Genomic DNA, 26632 nt, shown 5'->3' on the forward strand with positions numbered 1-26632 from the left:
AATAACAGAACTTGTGTGAGTAACTCCCCAAACACCACTTTGAACATTAAGCCCTTTACTTAATTCAATATCAGATAAAAAACGATCTAAGGAAATGCAAAGACTTGATATTCTGGTTTGTGTTTCACAATGGACTGGAGACTCTCACATACAGATACACACGCACGCACATAGACACTGCAGCTTAACGATTGTAAATGGAAACAAAAATCTGCTTCTTATTAAAGGAATTAAGAAGAAGAAAAAAAAAAAAAAAAAGAGAGAAAAAGCCCCCGGAAAGCAACTTCAAAATGCCTATGCAATAGCAGCTCCATTTCCAGAGGAGAAATAAAACTTTGGAACACATTTCTGAACATGTTTTATTGGGTTTCAGGGGAATCATGGCAGAAAACAATATCCCCTAACATGGGGTGCATCATTCAGCAGTCTGCAGTTAGATTTCCAGCCTCTTCACTTTCCATCCTGTTGTCCATCCCATCAGGCACTAGGCATCCTGGCTGGCTCCAGCTCATTTAAAAGTCAAAGGAAATACTGTCCTCACTAGATATGGACCAGACCCCTCTATCACATGCTTCCCAATCTTTGATCATTGCTGCATCTGTACCTCTTGGTGAGGACCCTCTTTGAGATCTGTGAACACCATCTTTTCCTCCAGCCACCTCATTGCCAACAAATATTTGGGCCTGTTATCTACCATAGCCCCAATAAGATAAAGCTGTTAGGTATAGAGCTTTCTGCACGTGATTAGGAGCCACCGACACACTCAGAAAGAGTGCAAGAATGAAGCTGATATGGGGAAATTAGTTCAAATGGTGCCTTCATACGGCTTCACTTTCTCATGAGTAAAATTAAAAGTGTATCTGTCCTTAAGTTTTGTGGTCAAGGGCCCTGGTGTTGGGTTGAGACCTGCTTGCTTTCCTTCCTTTCTTCATTTCTTCTATTTCTCTCCCTTCTGCTCTGTGCAGACTCCACATTTACATGAAAAATTTACATTGGTTCTTATGGACATTTTTAGGTTTACATGTCTTAACAAAAAGAGGCTCTTAAATTAAAAGCTCTGTTTAGGGCAGAGAATGAAAGATTGCTGTTAATCCTGGGCTGAGTCAGGAAAGTGGTCAATGTCGTCTTCTCTTGGGAACAAAAGGCAGGTTCCAGAAAGCCATCACCTTGGAAATCCCACCCAGAGCAGGATTATCAAGAGCTAACAGGTGTTCAGGAGCTAAGGGCTCTTCCTACCTCTCTCTCTAGCTAGTGGGAGTTGTCCACTAAAGGAGACTGTGTTATCATGTATTATCATGACCTGGTCTAGCAGAGGGTATCCCGGCCCATGGCAGAGGGTTGGAACTAAGTGATATTTAAGGTCCCTTCCAACACAAACCATTCTATGATTCTATGATCATGCCTGGAAGGAATGCATGCTCAAGCATTCCCATTCCATGTCCGTCATGGGTATTGCATTCCCTAAACTGGTATGGGAGAGTGTCCAACCGATTCCGAAGCATTTGAGGTTGACTGTCAATCAAGGCCATCTACTCTTCTTTATGGCTAACAGCTCTAGTCTGACTCACCAACTCACCATTAGGCATTGCTGGGCAAACTGTTTAGCCCTTGCAGTTTTGGATCCGACATTTGGATACGCGGCTTACCGATACCTGAAGGAGCCTACAGGAAAGATGGTGAGGGACTGTTTATCAGGGAGTGTAGTGACAGGACAAGGGGGAATGGGTTTAAGCTGAAGGAGGGTCGATTTAGATTAGATGTTAGAAAGAAATTCTTCCCTGTGAGGGTGGTGAGGCACTGGAACAGGTTGCCCAGAGAGGTTGTGGAGGCCCCATCCCTGGAAGTGTTCAAGGCCAGGTTGGATGAGGCTTTGGGCAACGTGGTCTAGTGGAGGGTGTCCCTGCCCGCAGCAGGGTGGTTGGAACTACGTGATCTTTAAGGTCCCTTCCAACCCAAACTGTTCTATGATTCTATGATTCTATGATTCTTCAGCCAGTACGGCTGTGAGTCAGTGGGCCATTGAGTTGCCTGGGTGCAACCTAGGAGCTCTGTGTTACAAAGCTTTATTTCCAGAGATGACTTATCCAGAGACTCAAGCGCCATGGTGGCAGCACTGTGTATTGCAGGGAAGTTGCCTGTAGTACCATCTTCTGTTGTAACCTCCAGATCATATGTTCTACCTCCCAAACTTGAAATTTAATCCATCTTAACTGTGAATTTTCTGCTTTTATGTTTATCAATTTCTACATTAATCACCAGTCATTTTGAGCTTTTCATTTTGCGATGGCCATTCAACGGCACCATCAGCTCAGTGGTTTTGTCTGGGAATATTATGTTTCATCATTGAAATGCCATCACCTTTTTTTATATATCCTGTAGAGGTGCTGGGAAATCGCTTGTTGCTGGAGGTCTTATTTTGACACCCATCCGAAGGTCAGGTTAAACAAATGCCAAATAGGAATAAGATTTGTCTAATTGGTCCTGCCTTGTGCAGGGGAAACAGTCAAGCTGACACCTGAAGGTGTCCTGCAGCACTATTTTTCTCTGGTTTTAAGATTTTATGACTTCTTATTAGAGAAGACAACATGCTTACATCTTCGGTTGAGATGAAGTTATAAAATCAACTTACGGTAACTGAGTAGAGACATTATAGCCAGAGCATTCTTAAGTAAATATTGTAGCAGTAGGAGGACACTGAGAATCATTACATTTCACTGACACACATGAATCTTGAAATTAAAAAAGCAATAACAATGCCAACAAAAGTAGCTGTAACAGCAACAATATGGTTATTAAAACCAATAATTATTAATCTTGAAAGTCTATCAAAAAATCCTAGGAATGAACTACAACTACCTACTTTTCTTGTTCATTTTGTGTGCAAAAAAGAAAGATGGTGTTTCCTCAGAGACCTGAAAATACAACTTTATTTTTGTAGGTGTTTTTTTAAGGGGTACATGACAACATGTTGGTGTTCATACTGCTTCTAACACAAGTGCTTGATTGTGTCCACAAATCAGGTGAAGTAACTAGAAATCTTTCCGAAATTAATTGTGCATGAAAAACTGCAATACTAAAAATGGAGGCTAGTCTTCAGAATCTTGGCCTGTGATGTCAGAAGCAAGGCTGGAAGATCTTTTTCCCTGAAGGAAATTATATATGACAACTATATTTCATGTGTTGGTCATTAATTTCAAGGAGCTCTGTTGGACTATCTTGCCAGAGGTTTACTAAAATCACTTTGCATTACATTCTTTAAAAATTAGCTCTTTGCAGAGCTCTGAGCATGTCTTCCCTGAGCTGGGGCAGAAATTTAAAAACCAGTGTCTGACCTTTGCATTACTTTTAAATGACTATGTAATAAGCTGCAGGGAGATACATGGATTTATTTTCACCTCTGGATTCCGAGGAATATCATAAAACATTCAAGCTTTTGCTCTTTTAGTTTTATGTCACTGTCAGACTTAGCTCAGAATTATTTCCTTGTATAAATCTTTCCCATTCTCTACATCACCTCTCAGTGAGGACGTCCATGGTCTAGCAAGCCACATGTCAACACACATCACTATCCATTGGCCTGATGCTTTAAGGCTGTTTGGACAGGTCACTTCTCTGACTACATCTGCACTGTTGTGCTTCCCAAAGCATGGGCTGCAGTTACAGGATCATAATGAGTAACACAGAGGATTTCCATCCCAAGACTTCATTGACATTGTAAAAAAAAAAAAAAAAAAAAATCTTTCCAGTGGTTTGATCCCTTTTTAAATCACTATAAACCCACTTGCTTGCCCATACTTGTATTTTTGCCCACTAAAGAATGGCCAGTCTTAAAGAACTAAGAGAAAAGGATGACAGAAGGAGCAAGGTTGTCTCTCCTCTTTTTGCTGTATCCACAAGAAACATCTGAATGGGATTGACGGAGCAAAACCAAAACAAGGATGACTCGAGTTGTTAGCTAATTGTGTAGACTCTGTGCTCACTTTCTCCCATGCACATGGCAACAGATGCAATGCTGCTGTCTTGGGGTGTGCACTAACCCACTTTCACTGGGACAGAGGGGACAGGTGATGAGACCAATGGCAAATGCCCAGTAGCTGAGCTAGCCCAAGAAAGAGTCTTTCTGGGCAGGACTCAGGACACCATTTAGAGGTCTCCTGCCATATTCAATGGCTGCTGCACACCTTGGGAAGTTTTGTTTATTGTTTCTGCTCCATGTGCTGTGGCCCTGCTGTAATTCTTGTCCTGCCACCATCAGCTCCTCTCTCACTACAACCTTCCTTACCTGTTGCTTACTGCGTTACCTTCATTCCTTTCACCTCTGGCCCTGTCACTCTCCTAGGAGGTCCTCAGATGTTCTTGTGTCTCTTCACCCACCCACCATCTTTCTCATTCCATGTTCTGCCATACTGCTCCTGGGAAGAATTTGCAGTCATATAAACTCAGATCCTACAAACTGAGGCTGCAGCTTGGCATCTATGGAGGGTTGAGCCAGGGAGCCTGCGTTGCACCTCCCTGGAGGTCTGGGGCTCAGTGAGGGCAGGAGTGTGGTCCAGGGAGTTCGGGCACATTCATTAGGGCTGGAGTGTGGAGCATGCAGAGCACGTAGATGTGGTGGCACAGCTCTGCTTGGACAGGAGCCTGCACTCCCTGGAAGTCATGCTGTTGTGTGTGCATGGTGCTCTAAGGGATGCAACCTATGCCCGTTGTCATGGTTTAACCCGGCAGGTAGCTAAAACAACCACACAGACATTTACTCACACACCATGCCCCCCCCCCCCCCCGCCCCCACCAGTGGGATGTGGGAGAGAATCGAAAAAAGTAAAACTCATGGGTTGAGATAAAGACAGTTTAATAGTACAGAAAAGGATAATAATAATAACAATGATAAAAGAATATACAAAAGAAGCGATGCACAGCACAATTGTTCACTACCCAGAACCAATGCTCAGCTAGTTCCTGAGCTGTGCTCCCTCCCAGCCAACTCCTCCAGTTATATACAGAGTATGATGTCATATGGTATGGAATATCCCTTTGGCCAGTTTGGGTCAGCTGTCCTGGCTGTGTCCCCTCTCAGCTTCTTGGGTGCCCCCTGCCTTTGCATTAGGAGGGCAGTATGAGAAGCTAAGTCCTTGACTGCTTGGCAAAAACTAAAAACATCAGTGTGTTATCAACATTATTGTCATCCTAAATCCAAAACACAGCACTATACCTGCTGCTAGGAAGAAAATTAACTCTTTCCCTGCCAAAACCAGGACACCCATCCATGTAGACTGGCTACTGGCTCAGGTTCACCTTCTCTTAGCATTAACCTAAATGAAGAGTTCATCTTTTCTTGATGTCCTCCAAAGGCACTGAAGAAAGGCAGTTCCCTAAGTTGATTCAACTTGACCAACCTAAATCTCATTGCAGGTGCTTCCCTCTAGGGACAAAAAGAGATCCTCCAGAGGTGCCTCTGTAAGTGTCTAACACCATAAGGGACAAATCTTGACCGGCCTGTCCTAGAAGATGCATGAGGTCACTCAAGATGGAGCTAAATTTGTATTAGCAGTGAAGCCAAGCAGATGGCTTTCTCACCTTATGTCCTCAGGGATGAGCCAAATACATCAAAACACAATGGTTACTGTCCAGCCAAACAAAAAAAAATACCCTGGAGAGAGATAGGATTTATTGTTACTTTATTAACAACGTGGCTTACAATTGTTTCAAGTAAAAAGGGGATTTTTTTTCATTTTGAATAAAAATTAAAATATAACTCTGAATATAGATTTTCACTTATTTACATGAGAACATATATACAGAATCGAATCTTACAGCAAACATGCCCTTTGCCCTGTGAACTTTAAAAAGTAAAAACACCAGCATTGATTGATTTATATGTATATATATACACACACATATATACACATATATATATACATACATACATTTGTAACACACCAAAGGGAATATATCACAAAGTTTGAATCAAATCTTCAGTACAAACTGGAATGCAAAACAATTCAAAGTTTTTCAACGTGCATCACCACAAATGGACCATAACTGCTGGTTGTGGAGCTAATTTCCGTTGTTCCATAAGAGACAGGAGGGTTTAAGTGCTTGCCTTGTCCTACATGAGAAGACTCAACTCCCTTCAAAGCCTGCACTTGAGACTTCCACCTCTGTTGGACCATACTGCAGCAAATGCCTGGCTGTACTTGACATCCCTGCCTGTGTTCATGAAAGTGTCACAATACCATTCCCCAGGTGAGTGTTTTATAGCAAGCAGGTCCCTGAAGGTGAAGGCTGCTGAAATAACTGCTCATGTGGGCACATCCTGACTAGGTCTGGCAGAACAGGGATTGGGAAATTTAATGGGTACATTTATAAGCAGACATAATGTCCATAATCTCTGGTGAAACTGGAGCAGCAATAAGCAGGTGGGGTGACTTGGGAATGATCATTTTCATCCTGTCACATTGTAACACAGAGCAGAGTGTTTTGTAGAGTCACAACCTGAACTCAGGGCAATGTCACCTTTTTCTACGAGAGAGAGCCCAAGTTTTAGCCCTTGACATTTCCTATGGAAATCTGAAAGGTGCAAGAGGAGATTCTTCAGCACCCAAACCCTGAAGATGCACAGGAGTTGGGTACAAGAAAAAAAGACTAATTTTTTTCCCTACTATCCAGCCAAGGACCATAGAGCCACCTGAGCCAAATCTCTGTTATCTCCACCAGGAAAACAAAATATGAACCGTTCAGCATTGTAGCTCTGAGTATATTGCTAGCTTCCTTCCTTCCTCTTACCTGGCCCCTGCTGGGACTCAAAGCATCTTTGCTGTGAAAAAGACTCAAGAGAAGCCTTTAGGAATGATGCTCGTGGACCAGCTGTGCTTCCCTGTTGTGAGAGGTCCCCTCTCCACAAAGATATCTCAAGCCCAGAACTCCAATCTTTCTTCTTCCCTGAAACCCTCCCTCCCCTCTCCCACATCCTTGGCAGTCATCAAGACCAGGAATATCTGTGGGTAGGTAGCCACACGGCAACTGACCTGCTGCTTTAGGCTACTTGGGCTATGTGACCTATCCAGCAATAGCACCACTGGAAACATCTGTTCCTCCACAGTGAGCTGTGGGGAACATCTGCCCTTCCATGACTCCTTCAACAAGGTATTGAAGCAAGATCCCCTTGTCTCACCTGACCTAACTGCTTGTCAACTAAATGCCCCCATGCTCATCTATAGTGTGACGATGGATAAAAATGTATTTTGCTGGTATACTGTGCCATTACAGCACAGATGCTGGAGTTTTAAATCAGGAACATGAGACGTTTTTCAAGGTAAGAATTAACATGAAATACTAAAACAAGAGAAAGGCCATGAGTACTTAAAACTATGACCCGTGTTGGTTTTGTGCAGTTCACGTGTCGTCTTCTGCAAGAGAATTCCAGTGCATGGCACAAACCATTGCAAAACCACTCTTCTTCTGCAGGACGGCTGACATTTAAGGGACTACTGGACTGTAAAACTCTCATCTTTGATGACTGGCTCATATACTAAATGCAGCCATTAAGATTATTTGCACTTCTTGCTGGAGTATTGTACCAAAGAATAAAGGAGGACATTAAATACTTCTGCTCCTTTATTGGGTGTTCATGAGCACCTAAGGACACAAGCCCTCTCTTGTTAAGTCTGGCAGATTTCAGCTGGATTTCTGCCTGCTCTGAGAAGGAGGGGTTTAAATTTTATTATTATTCACTGCACACTTTTTGACTTCTAAAAAATTGGTGAAGACCTGGTCCCACAGCCCACACATCTGTGAGGGCCCTTCCACTAACCTTGGTTACTTCTGGATCAAATCCTAACAGATTCCCTTAGTTCTGGGTCAGCTGATGTGATGAAGACTATTATTGAGGGAAAATACACATGCATCTACATTTTGAAAGAGTTTTTACATAAATATACTGTATAAAACTTACATGATTGGGGGAGGGTGGTATTTGTTGAGTGCATCTGAGTTAAAAAATCTAAAGCCACTAGAAAAAAAGTAAAATCCTAATGCTTAAGACATTGCTGATTACAGAAAATATTTCCTGGAATAGGGACTCAGCTTTGTGATCCCAAGCAATGGAAAATACAGTATGACATATCTTAGCACCAAAATGGAGCCCTTGAGACTATATTTATCCACATGTAAAAAAGCTGGTTTTAATGGTGTTCAGTTGCAGCATGTTCTTCTCTTTTTGGCACTTGAATTTGGAAATAGGAGGAACAGTCTGAGTTCATCATTCTCCAGAAATACTGCACCAGAAAAGCAAAAAGTATTTGAAGTACCCTGATGGTACTGAGCTTCTAAAACACTGAGATGGCACTTCAGCTCTGCCAAATTCAATTTTGTGCCCTGAAAAGACCAAGACAGGCTTTTCAGGTGACCAAATATTGATTATGGCAGCCCAACAGTGTCTGGTTTGCCTTCCAAGAGCTGAGATGGTATTTACTCCACACCACACGACTGGGGACTGCGAAAGGTTGAAGGTGAAAGCCAAGGAATGGTGACTTTCCAGGTTAAGGCAAATTAGCTGTTTACCCAAAGTGAATGGGTTTTAGGTGTCTAACTTAATGAGAAACTTTGTACATCCTACCAGCCATTCAAACACCTCTGACAGTGTGGGTCAGGCCATCTCAGCTAGGACATGCATCTGCTAGATGCTTCACTAAGGACAGGGTGTGTAACCATTTGCCCTGATTTCAGTGGTTACTGAGGGCACACAGCATTTCTAGGAGGTTCTCTGTACCCTGCAGGACCAAACTATCAAGGGCTATTGCATATGATTAACACGGTGGAGCCGGAGACCCTGAAATCATTCTCAGAGCTGAGAGGCCATCATGCCTCTGAGAGGTAGAAAAAGCCAAGGTTTGGTCATCCTGGCATGGAGAAAAAAACAGGAGTGTGGATGGCAGCTGTGTTTTTGAGGTGGAAAGGGAAGAAGAGCTCTGAAACCAAAGAGAGCATGTTTTTTCAATGTGGGAAAGGAGCATCCATGACAGCAGGAAGAAGGCAGGACAACCAGCCTGGGAATGATGGACATCCCCCTAAATTAATGTTTTAATCCAATTTCAGAGACTGGTGTGGTGGGCCTGCGGACTGGGAATGGGCTGATTCTGTCACGGTAAGTGGTGTGGGGATTGGGAAGGGAGCAGGGACCTGCCCTTGGGTCTGTTTAACCGGATTGAGTGCAAGCTCTAAAGAAGCCAGCACAAATGAAGATAAGCAGGCACTACACACTCTTCAACCCCCTACTTTTGCTCTAGAAATGCCCATCCTCGGTTATATGCCTGAAGAGAGGCCAGTAACAGGTGCCTGTGCACCCTTCTTGTGGGAGCAAAGTGGTCTGTGTGAATGTGCTTAAGTTCAGCATCCAACAGCCCGAAAGCAACAGCAGGGTTGCTCCTTAGCCCTTGGTACCAGTCTTGAATAATCATGAGTTCAGCACTTCATAGTGGTGGCCTTTTGTAGCTGATAACACAATAAACTTCAGGCCTGGATGCCAAATTCAGAACAAGGAAGGGAAAAGATGTGGCTTCACCAATGCCATCGGTGTATCTGCTAAGTTGCACCAGCTCTGAATTTAACTCAGAACCAGGGCTGGACCAAAAAAAAACTTGCAGTGGCTTGTACTTCTACATTGCAAAGTAAAGTGATATTTTACACTAGCAAAATCGGTTTTCCAATATCTCCTTTGAAGTACATTACTGCAAAGCCTTGTTAATGTTCCAGAGTTGAAGTCCAGGCAAGAGTAAGTAGTTTCTTCTGATCTTTGCTCAAGCTGTAAGTGACAACCTGAGCATACTGTGCAGTTAAACTATGCACAGTCCATTTTCCACTTGCTTAAGAAATTGTCTAAGAAGTTCAGCTCCAGCTTTTCTGGACGGCAATCAGTGCAACAGACAACAGTACCCCAATCCCCTATTTCTTCCCAACCTGCAGACTAAAACAAGTAATAAAGCATTTACCACCCGAAGTAATTTTAGGATAAAGATTTCAGGTTATCATCTCCGAAAGGACAGAGAGTGATAAATGAGGCGACACTGAAGAACAATAAATTGAAAGACAAATGGTGAGGAGAAAGACACCTGAGGAAATAAAAGAGCTGGCGCAAGCTAAAATTAAAACTCTTTTTTTGTTGTTGTTTAATAGGTGAGTTTTAAATACGATTTAACTTCCCTGAACAATCAGTAAAGACTCCCATGTGCTGGGCTCAATGCTTCACCCATCCCCTGCTTGGCCAACATCAGAGCTGGTTGCTCTCACAGTCTGAGGCTGTCTGCTCCCCGACCATGCCTCCATGAGTAGTTAGCTGCCATAAGAATATCTACAGTTACAAGGCTGATGGAGAAAACAATGACATTTTTGCAACATGTCCCAGGAAGCGTTAAATGTCTCTGACAAATCCCAGCAGCCAGAAACTCCAAGAACACCAGAGCAGCAAAGGATGCTCAGAAAAACATGGACATGATGAGTAAAGGATCAGTGCTGGGATGCTGTTCAACAAACAGCCATTCTGCTTCCCTTCCTTGAAATGTCCTCATAGGCCGCTTCTCCTGACAGCAGTCTTTTGGGAGATACATCCTGTTGACAGATGTTATACCAGTCATTGGAGAGACTGGGCTGAAGCAAGGAGGAGCTGGGAGAAGCACCCTCCCTGTTTTTCTCAGCTGTGCTCTCATTCTGCTGGGCACAATCCTTTTGTATTCAGAGACGAAACACGCAACAACATTTTTAGGGGACCCTTAGAGGGATCCAAAGTAGTTATCAAACCAGTTGTATGGACACAGTCCACTGCTACCGTCAGTAGGAAATACAGTCTAAAACCCAGTTTTTGAATGTCTGGACCAATACAGAACCCTATTCCTGGATTTCTGAGAAACAAAATAAAACCATTTGATGCAGAGGTGATTACTTTTCCCTTCAGTTGATTAAAACTTGAACAACAAGATCTTCAGTACAAGACAACAGCTGAGAACAGATCCAGTCCTGCTGATCTCCCACGTAAGAAAATTTTGATGAAGTTTCAGGAGTTGGCAGGATCTGGCCCAGCCTGCAGCGGTTGCACCCATCGCATTCCTCAGTGGCAAATCAGAAAACTCAGTGAAAGAGAGACTATAAAGTCCCCAGTGACACATGGCAACCGGAGTCAATGCTTCTTTCCTGACACATTCCCTAGGGCAGATACAGATGTAGTCCAGAATATTCATTTCTGAGGCTTTCCTTCTTTAATCCAAAGAACTTAAGGAGGAAACTGATGAAGGAGAAAGCAGCAGCTATAGCCTGGTGTTGGTCAATAGGCTTTTCTGAGCACACGGTGGTCAGCAGGATTATCTGATCCAAGTTTGCTGTCACCATATGGTAAGTGCTTGAGGTGGGGGTTATCTGGCCATCAGCACTGCCTTCAGATTTAGGGCTATGAATGGCATTTCTTTTTGAAGAGGTCTTAACTGAGTGGGCTTTGGCATCACAGCATTGTAACAGAGCTGTGTATGATTTCCAAGGTGGGTTCCCCGAGACCAGGGAACAGGAGTCTGTTCACGGTTTGAGAACAAAAATCTGCTGAAGTCAGTGATTTCCTACGAAAACAGGCTAAATCTCAGCACTAACTATCCAATTCACTTTTTGCAAGGAGGGATTCACTTGCACCTTAAAGTCAGAGCAAAATTCAGACTTGGTCCCAGTTTTGTTCTTGGTCTGGGGAGACTTTTACACCAATGTGATGCTGCCAACCTCTGCTGAATTACAGCAAATCCAGGCTCAACATGTGGGACTAATGGGGTCACATATCCCAGAAACGTAAATGGGAAATACTTCTGCTATAAATACAGCTGAGGCAAACCCAAGGTGTCCAACCCATTTCTTCAGCCCCCTGGTGCTTACTCTGCTTGGCACAAAGCAAGTCCCTAGTTTCACTGGCCAGGGTGGAACTGGGACAATCTGGGAGGTTTATATAGACTGCATTGGGTCAGATCCTCAGCTGGTCTAAATTACTGTGGTGTACACAGCCTGAAAACATTGATGCTTTTTATTCTCACCTAGCAACCAGACTCATGAAGGTGCAAATGAAACCAGTATTCACTCAACAGCTTCATCTGAAGAGCCTTTTTTTTTCACCCCATGGGGCTCAAAGTCAGGTCTTTAAAGTGACTTGGATTTAACAGGATGGGCTTGACTATGAAAGCTTTCATGCATGTTCCTGTACAAGAATGCAGTACTGCACAGACGCCATCACAGAGACATTCAGCTCACTGTGCACAGCCAGCGCGGCTCAGGACGTGTTATTGCACACTAGGTTGTTGCACCCCTGTCAGTTTGCTGCAGCTTCGTCTGATATCATACAGAGACCGTGGGTTGAGTCCTCTTTTATAAATCACTCAGGAATAACAGACAGTGTATGACTGGTATAACACTTTTTCCTTTTGTAAGACTGGAGAGGTGGGAGAAAAAAAAAGCCCATTGATCACCAAGATCAAATTTGCAGTAAACCCCAGGTAATGCTACAAATGATCACTTACATTTCAATATGAAAGAAGTGTGTCAGAGTTGGCTAAAAGAATTGTTCATGTCCAGAAACTGACCTAGACAAACCATCATCATCCAGAAATGTCCGACCCTTCTTCTTGGGAATGTGTCTGCCATCGGTAGCTTTGTTTTAACAAATGACAAACCATCTGATCCATGCTGGCCTTGCACCACGGTGTAAGGGGTTTATGAGGCTCATGAGGAAAGATGCCAGCAGTCCTTCAGTGTGCTTTACAAGTACAGAAAAATTAGTTCAATTTGTTGCTAGCTTTTTCTTGTCTTTTTTTGTTTCCTTCCGTACAGATTAATTCCCAGTGCTTACAATTCCACATCATCTTGGAAAAGGGAGAGGGGAAAAAAAAAAAAAAAAAAACCTTGAACAAGTTGAAATGTTAAAAAAGAGAGGGAACAAGAAGGAGAACAGAAAGAAATGGAGAAGTGCAGTCAGTTGGCATATTGTGCATAGAAAGCAACTTTTACTCGCTCGATCTGGTGACACAGTTTGATGGCTGGACCAAGCTTCAGCTCCATGCACTCCTGCACTGTGGGCAGTGTCAGCAACAGAAGGGCTTGGCCATCAATGTCCTGGGGAAGAAAAAGACAGGGAAAATGGTTTTGTTTGTGGTCTCTGGAGGGCAGAAAGCATAACCAGGTCTGGAGAAGCAAGAAGGGAAGAATGTCCCAAAAATTAAAGGTGGTTTTGTCCTCTGCCCTTTCCTCTCACTTTGATGCTGCCCATCTCCTTCTTCTGGGATACCTGATGCTTTTTCAGAATTTGTCTAGTGTGTCTTCACAGGCTCTCACCTTGCCCCCAGCTTGGGAAAAGCCTCCCAGCTGCTGAAGTGCTGGGTAACCTTCTACAGAAACTCTGCAGGGTCCATGAAGATCTGATTAGTCCCATTTTATGACTGAGGAACTGAGGCAAGGGGGAGGCTGCAGACAACACACCAGGAAACACAGGAGGGAGCAGAATCAAGAAACTGAAGCTAGTCCCACTGCCAAGTCAGACCCTTCCCCGACCTCTTCTGGAACACGTGAAGCCCTTGCAATCTCTTATGTCACAGAATCACAGAATGGTGTAGGCTGTAAGGGACCTCTGGGGGTCACATCCTTACCTGAGGCGTATTTATGCACCAAAGTCCATGAACAAGTGCCCCAGATGAAAGCCATTTTACTAGGGTTTTCTGTTGGCTTTATGATCCTCTTCTTAATTAAGAGCTCAAGTCCTCTTTACTCTTTAATGGACTGAGAAGCAGATGAGCAAGCTACAAAACTGCTTTTTACCCCTTAGGGAGGATCAGAGCCTAAGTGCAGAAAAAGCACTGTAACTCACAGGCAACATAAACTCCCCAGGACAGCCCTGATTAGGTAGCATTAAAGACAAGGAGGATTTGGGCACCTTAAGCACTGCTTTGATCAGGACTGTCCACGGCTTAGGTTCTTCCTCCACTGAAGCTTGATGGCATGGCCCATTGCACCAGAGCTTCCTTGCAAATCACAAGGAAAAGCTCCAGTCATCTGTGTTTGATTAAAGTCCCCATAAAACTCTTTGGCAAAGGAGAGACAGGGTTGGCTTTCAAGCCCTGGCATTGTTCCAGGCTGATTAACAAACAGACGGAGCACACTGCGGATACAGTGAATACAGCATCTTGCTATAGAGTGTTTCAGCCTTGCTCTAGACTTGCACTTCAACTTCTCCCAGCCAAAGCAGCTGTACTTGGGTACAGTTATTCATGGTGAAGAATCAGAGAATGTTCAATGTGCAGTGGCCATACCACTGACCGTCATCAGCTATGGCCCAATTAACCGCACTTGCTCCTTTCTAACTATGATTTCTTAGTGCTGCCCTTTACTTTCAGCAGCGGCTGTTACTCATTAGCCAAGGAATGGCTGTTTCTATATAAATTTTACACATTCACAGTGACTTGAGAGGAAGAGCATTGGCTTCTGCTCCTGCAAACCTAACCGCTTAATGGGGAGATGCTTGGCATCTCCTAATATTAGGTCATCCAAAGATCTGACTGCCAGATCTTCAGAGCAATGTAGATGGGAAGTAGGTGTCTACATACTTGAAGCATCTAGGTGTTAGTGACAAAATTCAGACAGCCAGTTTTGGGTTCAAGCAGCAGTTTTCTGCTTTGCAGGCCAATATTTTAAAACTGGGTGGAACCCATGTGGCCAGGAGAGAGAGCTTGCTAGGTTTCTCACTATCTGTTGGTATACTGAGGTGCCTGTGTGACACCAGGATGGTGCTGTGGACCTTGGCATGAACAAGAACGTTCTAAACCTCCTACTTTTCACAAGCACCGCAGCTGGGTTGTTTCTGGTCTCTCTGAGGATCTGGCAAGGCTCTGATTCAAGTTTCCGCGGGTTTTCATGCCTTGTCAAAATTTGTGCTATAGCTTGGCCTGAGGGGATCTAAAGTCTGATCATAATCCTTTTGTCAAAGCCCAGGGCCCAGCTAGCAAGGTGGTATGTGCTGCTCTTTTTATTGTGATGTGACTAAGCATCACAGACACAAAGAGAAGAATTACATGAAGACCTCTACCTGCTCCTGAAATATTTTGGCAAGGGGAGCACAGTCGGTCAGTTTAATAAACCTCACAACATCAGTTACGGTCCACTCCAATGGATTACTGTCCAGGATGAGCTTCTCTTCCTCTTCTTGCTTAATTTCCTACAAAAAAAACAAAAGCTCTCATAAAGAAAACTACCTTGTGTGGAGAACCAGGGCAAGGATGCCCTCCTCAGATGAGGAAGGCTTGGCACTGAAGGTTAATTTATGAGGAATATTGCTATTAAGTGGGAGTGAAAGCCTATGGGCGTACTCACCTCCTTGACTTGCATGCACTTCTCCGCCTCGCCGTAGGAGTGGGTCTGTGGTCTTCGGCTCCGTCGGGTTCTCTCCGTGGGAGGAGGTCTGTCCGACTCGGTGCTGCTCCGCAAGGTGACCGCTCGCCGGGGCCTGGTGGAGGGGACCTCGGCGGAGGAGGTGTCTGTCTGGTCATCCCGGAGCTCTGAGCTGGTTTCCTCACTTCCCGTCTCGTCCTCCATTGCGTCCGGCTCATCATCTTCACTCTCCTGCACAAGGACCATCAGAGAAACAGCATCCAGGCTCAGAGATTAATACAGCAGCAAATCGAAAGGCACTGGGTCAAACTGCATGCCCGTGCCCATGCTGGTCCAGGGTAACATTTATTTTAACAAAATTATCTCATTTTCATTACAGTCCAAAGTAGATTAGCCCTCAATTTAGATTTGTCACAAAATACAGAATAAAAAGCTACACAATGGGCAAATCCTTTTTCTGTTTCTAACAAAAGGTCAACAGCAATAACTCATCTGGCATGAAACGTTCCTCTGTTGGGCTGGTATCTCAAACCTTGTGGCACTACAGATGTGCATGAGAAAGGGAAATGGAAAATATAAAAATGATAAAATGAAACTCAGGTTGTTTGAGATGAAATAAAACCACAACTAGGTTTGAATTGAAACCTTCACGTTGCTTCAAATTATCTTGGGTGTTGCTGGTATTGAAATGAAGGAAATTTTGGTGCCTTTTAAAAATATCTAGATGTACAAGTGTATACTTGTACTTGATTTCTTAGCTGGTATTTCCGTAAAACCCAGGACAGACAATTTCACCCAGTTTTCCCTGCTTTCAGCCCAACACCAAACTGCCGAAGGTGAAGCACAAATTGCCATTTAAAGGATGTTATACCAGATTCTTGTTATTTCTGTCACACAGAGCTTGCAAGCACAGACCAACTGAGAGAAACTGTGTATTTTGACCTTTATATTTACATAAGTGGCCCAAATGGCTTCGACAGCTTAGCTCTGATCAAAGTGTGAATGTGCATCTCAGCCATATGCTCAGTGAAAGAGCAATTTTAGACAAACTTAGTTATATTGGCCGAAAGGTTGAAAAACTTGGCTAATGGTTGATGTAGGTTTAACATGAGTTTATTTCAGTTTAAATTCATTTGAAGCAGGTATAATCTAAGGAAATGAAGCAGAACTGCACCTAAATGAGGACTAAGTCATGAAAATACAAGCAATCAACTGAAAGCTGCCTAAAATATCCCCCTCCAGCTGAAGTACAGGGAATTTAAGTAAATCAGTTTTATTTCACATTGCACAAAACAGCAATTGCTGGCACTCAGCTAAGGAAGGGAAACCACATATTAACTTTATCATTACTGTCATGGGAAAACCACCTGGTAACGGTCCACACAGAACTAAGTCTGCTCCAGATTGTACTTGGACATGAAACATTGCTGAAGCTGGGATCCCGTCATATTACACAGCATACAGGAAAGATTGAGGCCTCAAATACCATATATTTGGGACACAAACCATTTGCTTGCTTTCTAAAGCTTCTAGAACATCTATTGTTTGATGTTGTGAACCAAAAATATTATGAATGGTTAATGAAAAAATAGAAGCCGTTGAAGCCATAATGGCCTGAGTGTTATTTTTATTTATTATAATATTTAGAGATCTTAGACATGGATCACAGACCTCCTTCACTCTCCTAGATGTTGCACAATGCATCTAACAGGTTCATCTGCTTATAAGGAAGCAAAAGAAAAGAAAAATATAAAATTAGACAGGACATTAGCTAGTAGGCATTACAAAGGTGGAAGCAAAAACTCTACTTGCTAACTCTAAAATTGACAAGGGTAAAAGTCCCCAAAGTGTCCCAATAAAACCAGTCTGACCATAGAAGAACAGAGTAGCAAGGTAGTATTCAAAATGGAAAAAGGAAGGGTTGAGGTTTGCTGAGAAGTCCCTCAAAAAGGAAGATGCAGATGAGGGGGACAAAAAAAGCACCAAGGGGCTTTTGCTGATTTATCCCAGTGCAAAAAATACCTCTGCAGAGCCTGCAGCATTCAAATCAACAGCCGACGACCTCCTTTTTTTCTGCACAAAGATGGATTTCCGCCTTTTTCTGCGTCTGGCTGGCTTGACGTGTCCACTTTTCATGTTGTTGTTTTCCCCGATTGGTGGCTTAATGATTTTTTTCCTCTTCCCATAATAATAAGCTGGAGGAATGAAGCAAAACACCCGTTAAAAACTTTAACCACCAAGAGAAGGAAACTTTGGCTTGCTTCTTGCTACTGATTCAGTACTGCATTCTAGGTGCACTTTTACAAAAACTTTAGAATACATTGATTTGGGAAAAATGTACAGTGTAAATATAAGATGTCACCTTACACTCGCACAGAGTGTTACAGCTCTTATGTATACGCATTTATTGGTGATGAGTGAGGAGTTCAGAATTTAACCCTAAGATTAAGTACATATGATTAACCTATGATTAACCTATGATTAAGTACATAACCCTCAGATATGTACTTAGGCAAAGCTTCCACTCAGCCGAGCAGTGATTTGGAGGGAGAGAAGCCAGCGTATTTTAGATTTGATCCAATGCCTTTCTGCATGAGTTAACAGTCTTATATACACTTTGACTTGCTAATGGTTTCAGCAGAGAGTGGAGAAGGACAGCTATCCTGAATTATATATGTTCATTCAACGTACAAAGGTATGGGGTTTTATTACCTTTGACTATTTTGTGGCCCAAGTTGAAATTAAGGACATAAGAGTCCTCTGACCTTGCATTAGGTGCTTGTGCTAGATGCTTTTTTACACATTCTCCAGCATCCTCTGGGACTGACAGATATTCTGCCCTTCACTAGCTAGGGTGTCCCAGGACAACTAAAACGGCACTTGGCGCCCATGTCAAAGTTTGTAACTGAACTGAGCCTTTCATCACATCAATGGAGTTTTGAGGAACAATTCATCCAGCCACATGCAATTATCAACTTCAATATGAGACAATCTCAGCTGGAGCTCCCCTAGCTGTACTCCTCCAGCCCTCCAGTGCTCTCTCTTGCTACCAGTAGGAGCTTAGGTGTAGACTTCTACAGAAACCCATATTCAGTGATCTGAATATCTCCCTGAGCCCATTTCTCCTTCTACTCTGGCACCAAACAGCAAGTAATTAGTTTAAATCAATCATATTGGTTTCTTGCAACCTTTGTGGAAGAAGGACGGCACTCACTTCCACTTTTCTGACCTCTTTAAGAGCCAATAATAGCAGTAATATTGACAACCAAAAGTGCTGAACACACGCCTAACTTCAGCCTTCCTGAATGGGTAGGAACATGTTTAAATATTAAACACCTTGATCAGAGAGAGTCAATGCTACCAAACTCCTTCCAGCACCTGGGCACTGTGATAGTGGCCTGTGCCGGTGTGTATGCCATAAACTCTTCGCTGAGTAGGACAGGATTCATCTCACCTAATGAAGGTGTCTCAGATGTAGCAGTTCAAATCTCAGCTGGCCACTGCAGGTGTCTGTTATGTGCACCTTATATTAACTTTACATATGAGGAAAAGTCACGACTTTCAAAGAGTAATGACTTTCAAACAGATATATTAGGATGGAGTGAGATGGACAGTTTTCAGGAGATGCCTATTTCTCTGTACAGAATACTAAGGGAGCCTATGGTGGCCCAGTAGGATTAAGTAACTGCTCTTAGATGAGATGAATCCTACTCAATATTAATTTATTACACAACTCCTGTTCTTCATCACTAGCTCATGCAGTCTCCCACTGCTCCAATTGCCAGCTAGCAACAAGAAGCATTTTGGCCAATACTCACTGTACTTGGTTTTAGTATGAATGGAGCAATTCTCTGGGCAGACTTCAGTCACCAGAACTGGACTGAACAAGTTGGGGCAGCACTCCAACTTTGCACAGACTCTTCTGCAGAAATCCGCTACCTGATCCGACGTTCGCACAATCTTAACAGTCGCCCTGTATGTCTTCCCTCTGTATCTAAAAAAAGAGTAAAAGACCCCATGTCACCAATCAAGTGATGTCCTTCGATGCTACAAACCAGACTCTCCTCTGTTGGGGAGATATCTTCCCTAATGACTTTTGGAAGAGTGTCTCTCTTGGGAAGGCAGGTGGAAGAGGTCTACTTGGTTTAGTGGCTCCATTTCAGATGGACTTGAGGAAGGAAAGGCAGAGTGAAATGATCCTGGAATCAGAGGTGTGGACATGATTTGGGGAGGAATGCATGTGCAGACTGGATATATCTGTAGATATGGCAAGAGAAAAAATCACAGTAGGCTCAGTGAGGATACTGCACAGGACAGCAAGCTCATACTACGAACTGATGCAAAGTTTTGGGGAGAGGGATGTAGTCTTTCTTCATATATTGACCTGTGATGAGACGCTTGTATGCCTTGAAGAGCTTTCTGGTCACCACCCTGTGTTTGGGCTGCACTGGAGACTGTCTCCATAAGACCCCAATACACCTTTGGTCTTCTCCATTGCCATCTTTCTCGAGGCAGCTCTCATATCACATTCCAGCTCACAAGTCCACAGTTTCATTGTGCTAACTGTGGTTACTGGGATGCTCACACTGTGTAGAAGTATCTGAGTGAAACTGTACTGTCTGCCATACGGGGACCAGATGACTTTACTGCTATGAGATGTGGGCAATGCAAAACCCAAGGAACCAGTCGGGACTCTCTTGAGCTGTTTAACAGGGCTGCGGGAACAGACGCTAAAAACTGATTCCTACAGGGAATATTTAGAGCAGAAATCTGCAATGAAAGGTTTGTCTTAAATTTGTTATCCATGTGCTACTAAAACATTTATTTCAGTGTTTTATATGAAGTGTTTCTGAGCGATAAATGGCTAAGAAAGATACAGTTACATCCCTGCTGTAATACATTGTAGATGTGAACTCTGAAAAACCAATTATCCCCATAATTTATTAAACAGCAGCACCAAGCTATTGTAAACAGTGAGATAAGGTTTTTAAAACATCTCTTACACGTCCTGAGGAATGCAACACAAGAGACAATCATGCAAGCGCCTGATGCTAAGGCATTATAAATGTGCTTAGAGTAGTGAAAAGTAACACACACAAAAGAAAAAGAGGGAGAGACAGTGAAAGAAAGATTACTGGATGGGAGGCAGTGAAAGACAAAGATACAGTCATCAGGAAAATGAGACAAAGCATTTGTGAGCGCATTAAGACCCACAGTTCCCTAGCAGGGAATCAGCTGCTGATTAAGTCAGATATGGAAGAGGAAGAGGAGGAGAAGGTGAAACAAAGGAGACGTGGCTGGAGAGTTAAAATATGCAGCATGCGCCTAGACCCTGTTTTCTCTCTGAAGGTTTTACTGAGTTGCACAAAGCAACTGAGAAACCACCTTTTGCTGTTCTCCCTCCCAAAAGTGTTTTCTGGGAACAGTGGGATATGGGAAAAGGGTTTGAAACTGTGGTACGTGAAGTGTTATAGAGGGCTACCCAAATGAAACTTGGGTCTGAGAACAGCCCAGTCCGACCATCCTCATGTCACAAAAGACTTGATCCAAATGATCACCTCAACACAAAACTCTTCCATAACCTAAATGAGCATTTCTGCAAGGCACCTGGCTCTGATATCCCATTTGGTGTCTGACCAAGGACCCCATGTCATGAAGACCATCCTGCATTCGTTCCTCTGAATGAATGAATGAATGACTTAATTAGCCAACTCTTCATGCACCCTGACAGACCTGGACAGATGATGTAAAATGGAAAAAGCATTTCTTCCAGAAACGGAGCACTGTTACCCCAGCTTCCCTATGAAATAGCTACACAGGCAGGCTGGCTAAAGGGGAGTTGGCAATAGCTAATATCAAAAGAACAAATTCCACAGGCATTTAAATATATCTACTTATAAATGGTTTATATTTCTTTTCAATGTGTTTGAAAAGACTCCTGTCCTTATTACTTCTCCAGGAGCCATTACGTTTAATGACCGTCTAGATCATTAGACCAGTAAATCTGACCCCTGTGACAGGCTGCAGAATTTCATCGTGTTACCTTCACCTGAACCCCAACAACTTTGGTTGGACTAAAGCATCACTTCCAGAAAAGCACCAGCCTACCCTTGAGGGTCTCCATACTGGAATAATCCTGGCAGCAGGAGCACCTGTACCTAGACCTCATGAGCCTATGCCTCATTTTATGTCTGGATTTAACTTACATTTATTTGTCCTTGTTCTGACTTTCACCACTAGGATGAAAAGACTGCATCTAGTTTTGTTTCCCTGCAAAAGCATTGCAATCAAATTGCCTCTTGATCTTCTTTCGTATAAGCTAAGAAAGCTGCCTGATGGGTATTATTCAAGGATGGCTGACTTCTGCTAACTGTGTGCTTCCTATTGTGTTTGGCCGCCTAGAAAGGACCCATTGCACTAAAGTGCCTGGTGAATTAAAAAGATGAAACCAGGAAAACGAACAACTGATTTCACAGTCTGGTTTGAATGCAATACACACTTCTGCAATTAACAGAAAGGATGGCAAAATGGAGATCAACATGACTGCAGTCTCAATAACCCAAGGTGTTAGTACTGGCCGCAGTAGTATTTCTTACATTATTTTGGCTTTGGCAGCACTCTTTCAACTATAAACCAGGTTCTAGTAATATTTTCCATATTCCTCACACACTAAAGATTTTTAACACAAACACCACCAAAGGTAATATGAGCTGTTCAAGGACAGCCATGTGAAAAGAACTCCTTTGGATATAATCAGAAAACCCTTTTCCATTAGCATCGCTCAAAAAATTACCAACTACTGATATTTCTATTGATGTTTTCATACTAGGACTCCTATCTTCCCAACCACTTCTAAGCATTAAGTAACCTGCATGCACAGCATGGCAGCACTGAAGGCTTGGAAAACAGCTGTGTCAAGCATAACATTTTCAGTTTTCTTAGAAATCACTGTTCTTTAAAAAGAGATTTTTCAGCTAAAGCCAAAGAAATCTTCCTTTCCCCTCCCCCCTTCTCAGCCCTCAGATCCCAAAAACTGGAGAAACCTTTATGGCTGAAACTATTTCCATGAAAAATATACTCAGGATCTTTGCTGATCCATGAGCAACAATATTAAGCACTTTGCTGGCAATATCGTTCTTCTGCTGAAACTTCCTTTGGTGATAAAATAGATCAGAGGGTCATGAGAACAAAACGTCTTCTAGGAACTCCAGCTAGGGACCATTGTGTGATGATGTGAAAAGCCTCATGCTGAAGCCACTTCAAACAGCAAGAGCATTGAGACTACCCTCATTTTCAAAGGTCTCATTCACAGTTCTGACAATCATTCAGACTATTTTGAACAATTCAGTGGCTAAAAGCCTAAATTTCCTTTCAGGGGACCAAAACCTCCTATCTGTTCTTTTACAAGAAATTTCCTATTTGTCTTACTAGCTTAAAGTCTGCCAAACATGAGAAATCTCCAGGAAACACTAGCTACCCACAGCAAAAAACCAAGCTACCCACAGCACACAACCAAAGTCTCTCTCCATTGGGTCTACCAGAAGCAACTTACCAGTACAGCAGCAGAAATTGTCTAACATCCACTTCATTATGTTTGAATCGGACACTGCTTGTATGGGCCATTGCAACTGCCAATGACAGAAAACTCTAAAGTTTTCATCAAAACCCTGATACCCTTGAAGCTACTCAGTGTATCCTGAATACCAAGGATTTTGTAAATAATCTAAGTCTATGTAAAATCAATTAAAATGTTATAGTTATCTTCCTCCAAAGCTATTTAATCATCCAGTGATATTTTGTACTTTTGAAGACAGGATTCAGAAAGGGCCCTGGAATTGTTCTGGTTTTAAGGACATCTTGTAAAGGATTTAAGTCATTCCACTGGTGCTAATGACGTCTATCTCGAATATTTGGCATAGAAAGCCACACTAATTCACCATCGCAGTGCCTCAAGAAGTATTGCGGCAGAGCTGATGTAGAAGATGAAGCAGATTATATGAACTGTAGGTTTGTACTGACCTTGAGGAGCACCGTTAATAACTGGATGCCACTTGGACTTCATATCACTGGTTGCAACCCTTTGGATTCAGTTGTCCAGCCAACTTTCCACTCATCACGCACACACCCAATCCACATATCCACAGCTTGGCAATAAGGATGCTATGGGAGACTGTGCTGAAAGTTCTGCTATAATCAACATAAGTAACTTCCACTGCTTCTCCCTTAACCACTAAACCAGTTACCTCAGCACATCAGGCGCAACTCGCCCTTCATAAATCCATGCTGGTTCTTCCCAGTCACCTGTTGGTTCTGCATGTTCCTGGAAATGGCTTCCAGGAGGATTTGCCTAATAACCTTTCCAAGGAATGTTAGGCTGACAGCCTGTACTTACTTGGATTCTCCTTCTTGCCCTTTTTGAGGAAGAGTTTGATGTTTGCCTTTTTCCAGATATCAGGAATCTTCCCTTATCATCATCAACTTTCAAACATGACAGAGAGTGGTCGTGCAATCACATTGGCCAGTTCCCTCAAGCAGAGTTGGCTGCATCCCATCTGGTTCCGTGTAATTGTGCACATCCAGTTTGCTTATAGTGTCTCTAGCTTCTTTTTCATCTACTGTGGGTAACACTTCACCCCCTTGAACAATAACAGGGACCTGGGCGGCCTGAGAGCAACCCTCGCTAGCAAAGCCTGAGGCAAAGAAGACTTCAAATATCTCAGCACCACCTATCACAACTCAAAGGCATTCTTCTAAAGCATCCACAGTGAAAAGACTTTCTTTTAAATGCAGCTTCATAAACAAGCAATGGTGTCTGTCATGGGGGGTAAATATTCCTAGAGTTCAGCTACTGGATTTGGGCAGATCTAAAAATTTCATTTAATAAAGGAGTCCAGGAATACTCATCTTTCTTATTTTGATTAACTGGGCTTCATACAAGACCCAGGAGATAACTCTCTGCACACACTGGTACTGTTTACGTCCAAAGTCCTGCAAAAAATGGGTAAGTCCAAACAGCCCCACTTACAGCCCTTAGGAATGAAAGCCCTTAAAAAGCATGAAGTCCCTCAAGCATTTTATGCAAAATTGGGAAGCCAAATCTAGATGTAGGCACTGAAGTTAAAGCATTGAAACTATAAGGGTTGAATGCCCACAGCTTTGGCTGGCCCTCACGGGAATTCAGAGGATCAGGCCTGACATTTCTAAACCATCATCACCAATAAATCAGGTTTGACTATTTTCACAGAGAGCCAGCAGAGCTGATGGGAAGCGACTGCCATCACGCATTTCAGACACATCTCTTTGGACAATCTAAATTGTTTATCTTCTTTGCAAGGATAGTGTAATTGATTCTGCGCTGGTCACTCATGACAGCAGAGTAAACTAAATGCAGGTTGCCCTAGGACTGAGATAATGCATTCCTGGCAGTGCATGATTTGGCATTTGAACCAGTGGGAAAAACAGCCTTCTCTTCACCATCCTCCCTCCCCTTTGCTCTACCCTATTGCAGCCGTTGCTGCAAACAAACAACAACATTGTCAAGATCCAAGGAGTTGTCAGTTTACATCAGAAGGAAGGCGGTGACACGACATGTCACATTACAGCACAGACGCTCCAGCTGGCTGTAGAGCTGTCATCATTAGCAGCAAGACACCATTGGGAGCCGGTGTAGAGGGAAGTCGGTGTAGACACGCATTTGCTCGTTATGGGTCTCTGTTTGAGATTCTGGAGCACAACTGACTGTCATACCTGATGTAACATGTCATGTGCCATTTGCGCATCCCAGGGTATCTGATTTCATGAGTATGTTTTCTTTTCTGCTTCTGCACAACCAAATGCAATTAAAACCCCGGTATGCTTCTTGATGAAGCAGCTCAAGCAAATTCAGGAAGGAAAAAAGAAGTCCTAGGGTAGCCAAGCAGTCTTTGGGCACGTCAACCCTTTGTCACCCACTCTTAGAAGTACTCAAACTACCCGCAGGCAAGCTAGTATGACCAGCACCACTCTGTGAACAGAGCTCCAGCATCAGAACCCAGATAGCTACAGCAACAAGGTGCTGTCCAGCCCCATGAGCTCTGTCTCCTCAGGAGCCACTGAATGAGAATACATTTCTATGCTTAGAAGTCAATCCAAAATATCCTGTCCCAGCTCTGAGCCTGTAATGGCTCATTCTGTGGCTTGATAAAGTTGAAAGATACTGCTTGACTCCCTGAAAAGCTGAGATTGCTGCCTCCTGGGGTAGCCATCATACAGGAACACACACAGCCCGCGACTGGTGGACCAACACAAAATACAAAACCTCCTTGCTGGAAAGCACAGGTATAGTTTTTATCTAGCAGGCTATGTGGATATAAGGTATGTGCCAGCAGGCTGGCTGCCGTGCTAAATAGATGGGAGGAGGAAACAGACACAGGAATGAATGGGTAGATGCGTCACGGGGGAAGGTAACAGAGATGGATATGCTCATTGCAGTATGATTAAGCTGCCTGGGGTCTCAGTGGATTGGGCTGTAGACACAGCTGACTATCAAGGACAAGAGATCCCTGCACTTGATGGTCAGTTAAACATTTTCCAGGCTGTGTCCCATTAGAAATAAGGACTGCAGCAGCCTTAAGAACTAGATATTGCTACTTTTGCACAAGGCGGATCCCCATACTCAGATGAGAAATCCCAACACAGTCCTATTTTGGATACTGCTAATAGGAACACTGCCTGTAAGCTCAAGTCCTTGCAGAATAGGACATTAAGATGGGGCATTACAACTTGAGTTCACAACTGCTGTGCACCTGTAGGAGTGCATTATCTGGTATTTGCTAGTACCAAGGTGTGGGAGCCTGGAATCAAAGAAAACCAGGTCATGGACGATGACTTATTTTTAATGAAAATCTGCATGCACGGGGATGACTTTGAGATTTCTATCCACAAAATTTCAATTGACAAACACAAAACCATGACTTTCCACATGGGTGAAAGAAGCAAATTAAAAACAGGATTTTCTGGTAGCTTTTCATTTGAAATTGCAATCCTTCTTTAGAAAAGCAGTTTCTGAGTATGCAGAATAAAAGGTTCTCAATTCTCTCCCTCAAACAGAGCACACATGAGCTTTCTGCACGGCCAAAGATCAAATACAATAACAATCAATAGTACCATATTTGACAGCCAATCATTTCAAATAAGCAAGAGAAATTTGCTTTTGTTTGAAAAGGAGTAACAGAGTTCAGTACAAAGGGTGAGTTTCACT

The 26632-nt window shown here is 43.1% G+C and overlaps 1 protein-coding gene across 3 annotated transcripts in view; it reads right to left on the reverse strand.

Moving 5' to 3' along the window:
• Nucleotides 1-10137: 10137 nt before the first annotated feature.
• The window catches only part of SFMBT2 (Scm like with four mbt domains 2), a 115306-nt gene continuing 98811 nt past the window's right edge, over nt 10138-26632 (reverse strand). For all 3 annotated transcript variants that reach the window (XM_075760773.1, XM_075760693.1, XM_075760858.1), the window contains 5 exons: nt 19212-19387; nt 17416-17588; nt 15376-15624; nt 15092-15220; nt 10138-13128 (listed from right to left, as the gene is read on the reverse strand). In XM_075760773.1, coding sequence (XP_075616888.1) covers nt 12988-13128; nt 15092-15220; nt 15376-15624; nt 17416-17588; nt 19212-19387 — 868 coding nt within the window. In that variant the 3' untranslated portion in view covers nt 10138-12987. The remainder of the gene's footprint in view (nt 13129-15091; nt 15221-15375; nt 15625-17415; nt 17589-19211; nt 19388-26632) is intronic.

Source organism: Balearica regulorum, chromosome 1, assembly GCF_011004875.1.
Source record: "Balearica regulorum gibbericeps isolate bBalReg1 chromosome 1, bBalReg1.pri, whole genome shotgun sequence".
In the NCBI taxonomy this organism is placed as follows: domain Eukaryota; kingdom Metazoa; phylum Chordata; class Aves; order Gruiformes; family Gruidae; genus Balearica; species Balearica regulorum.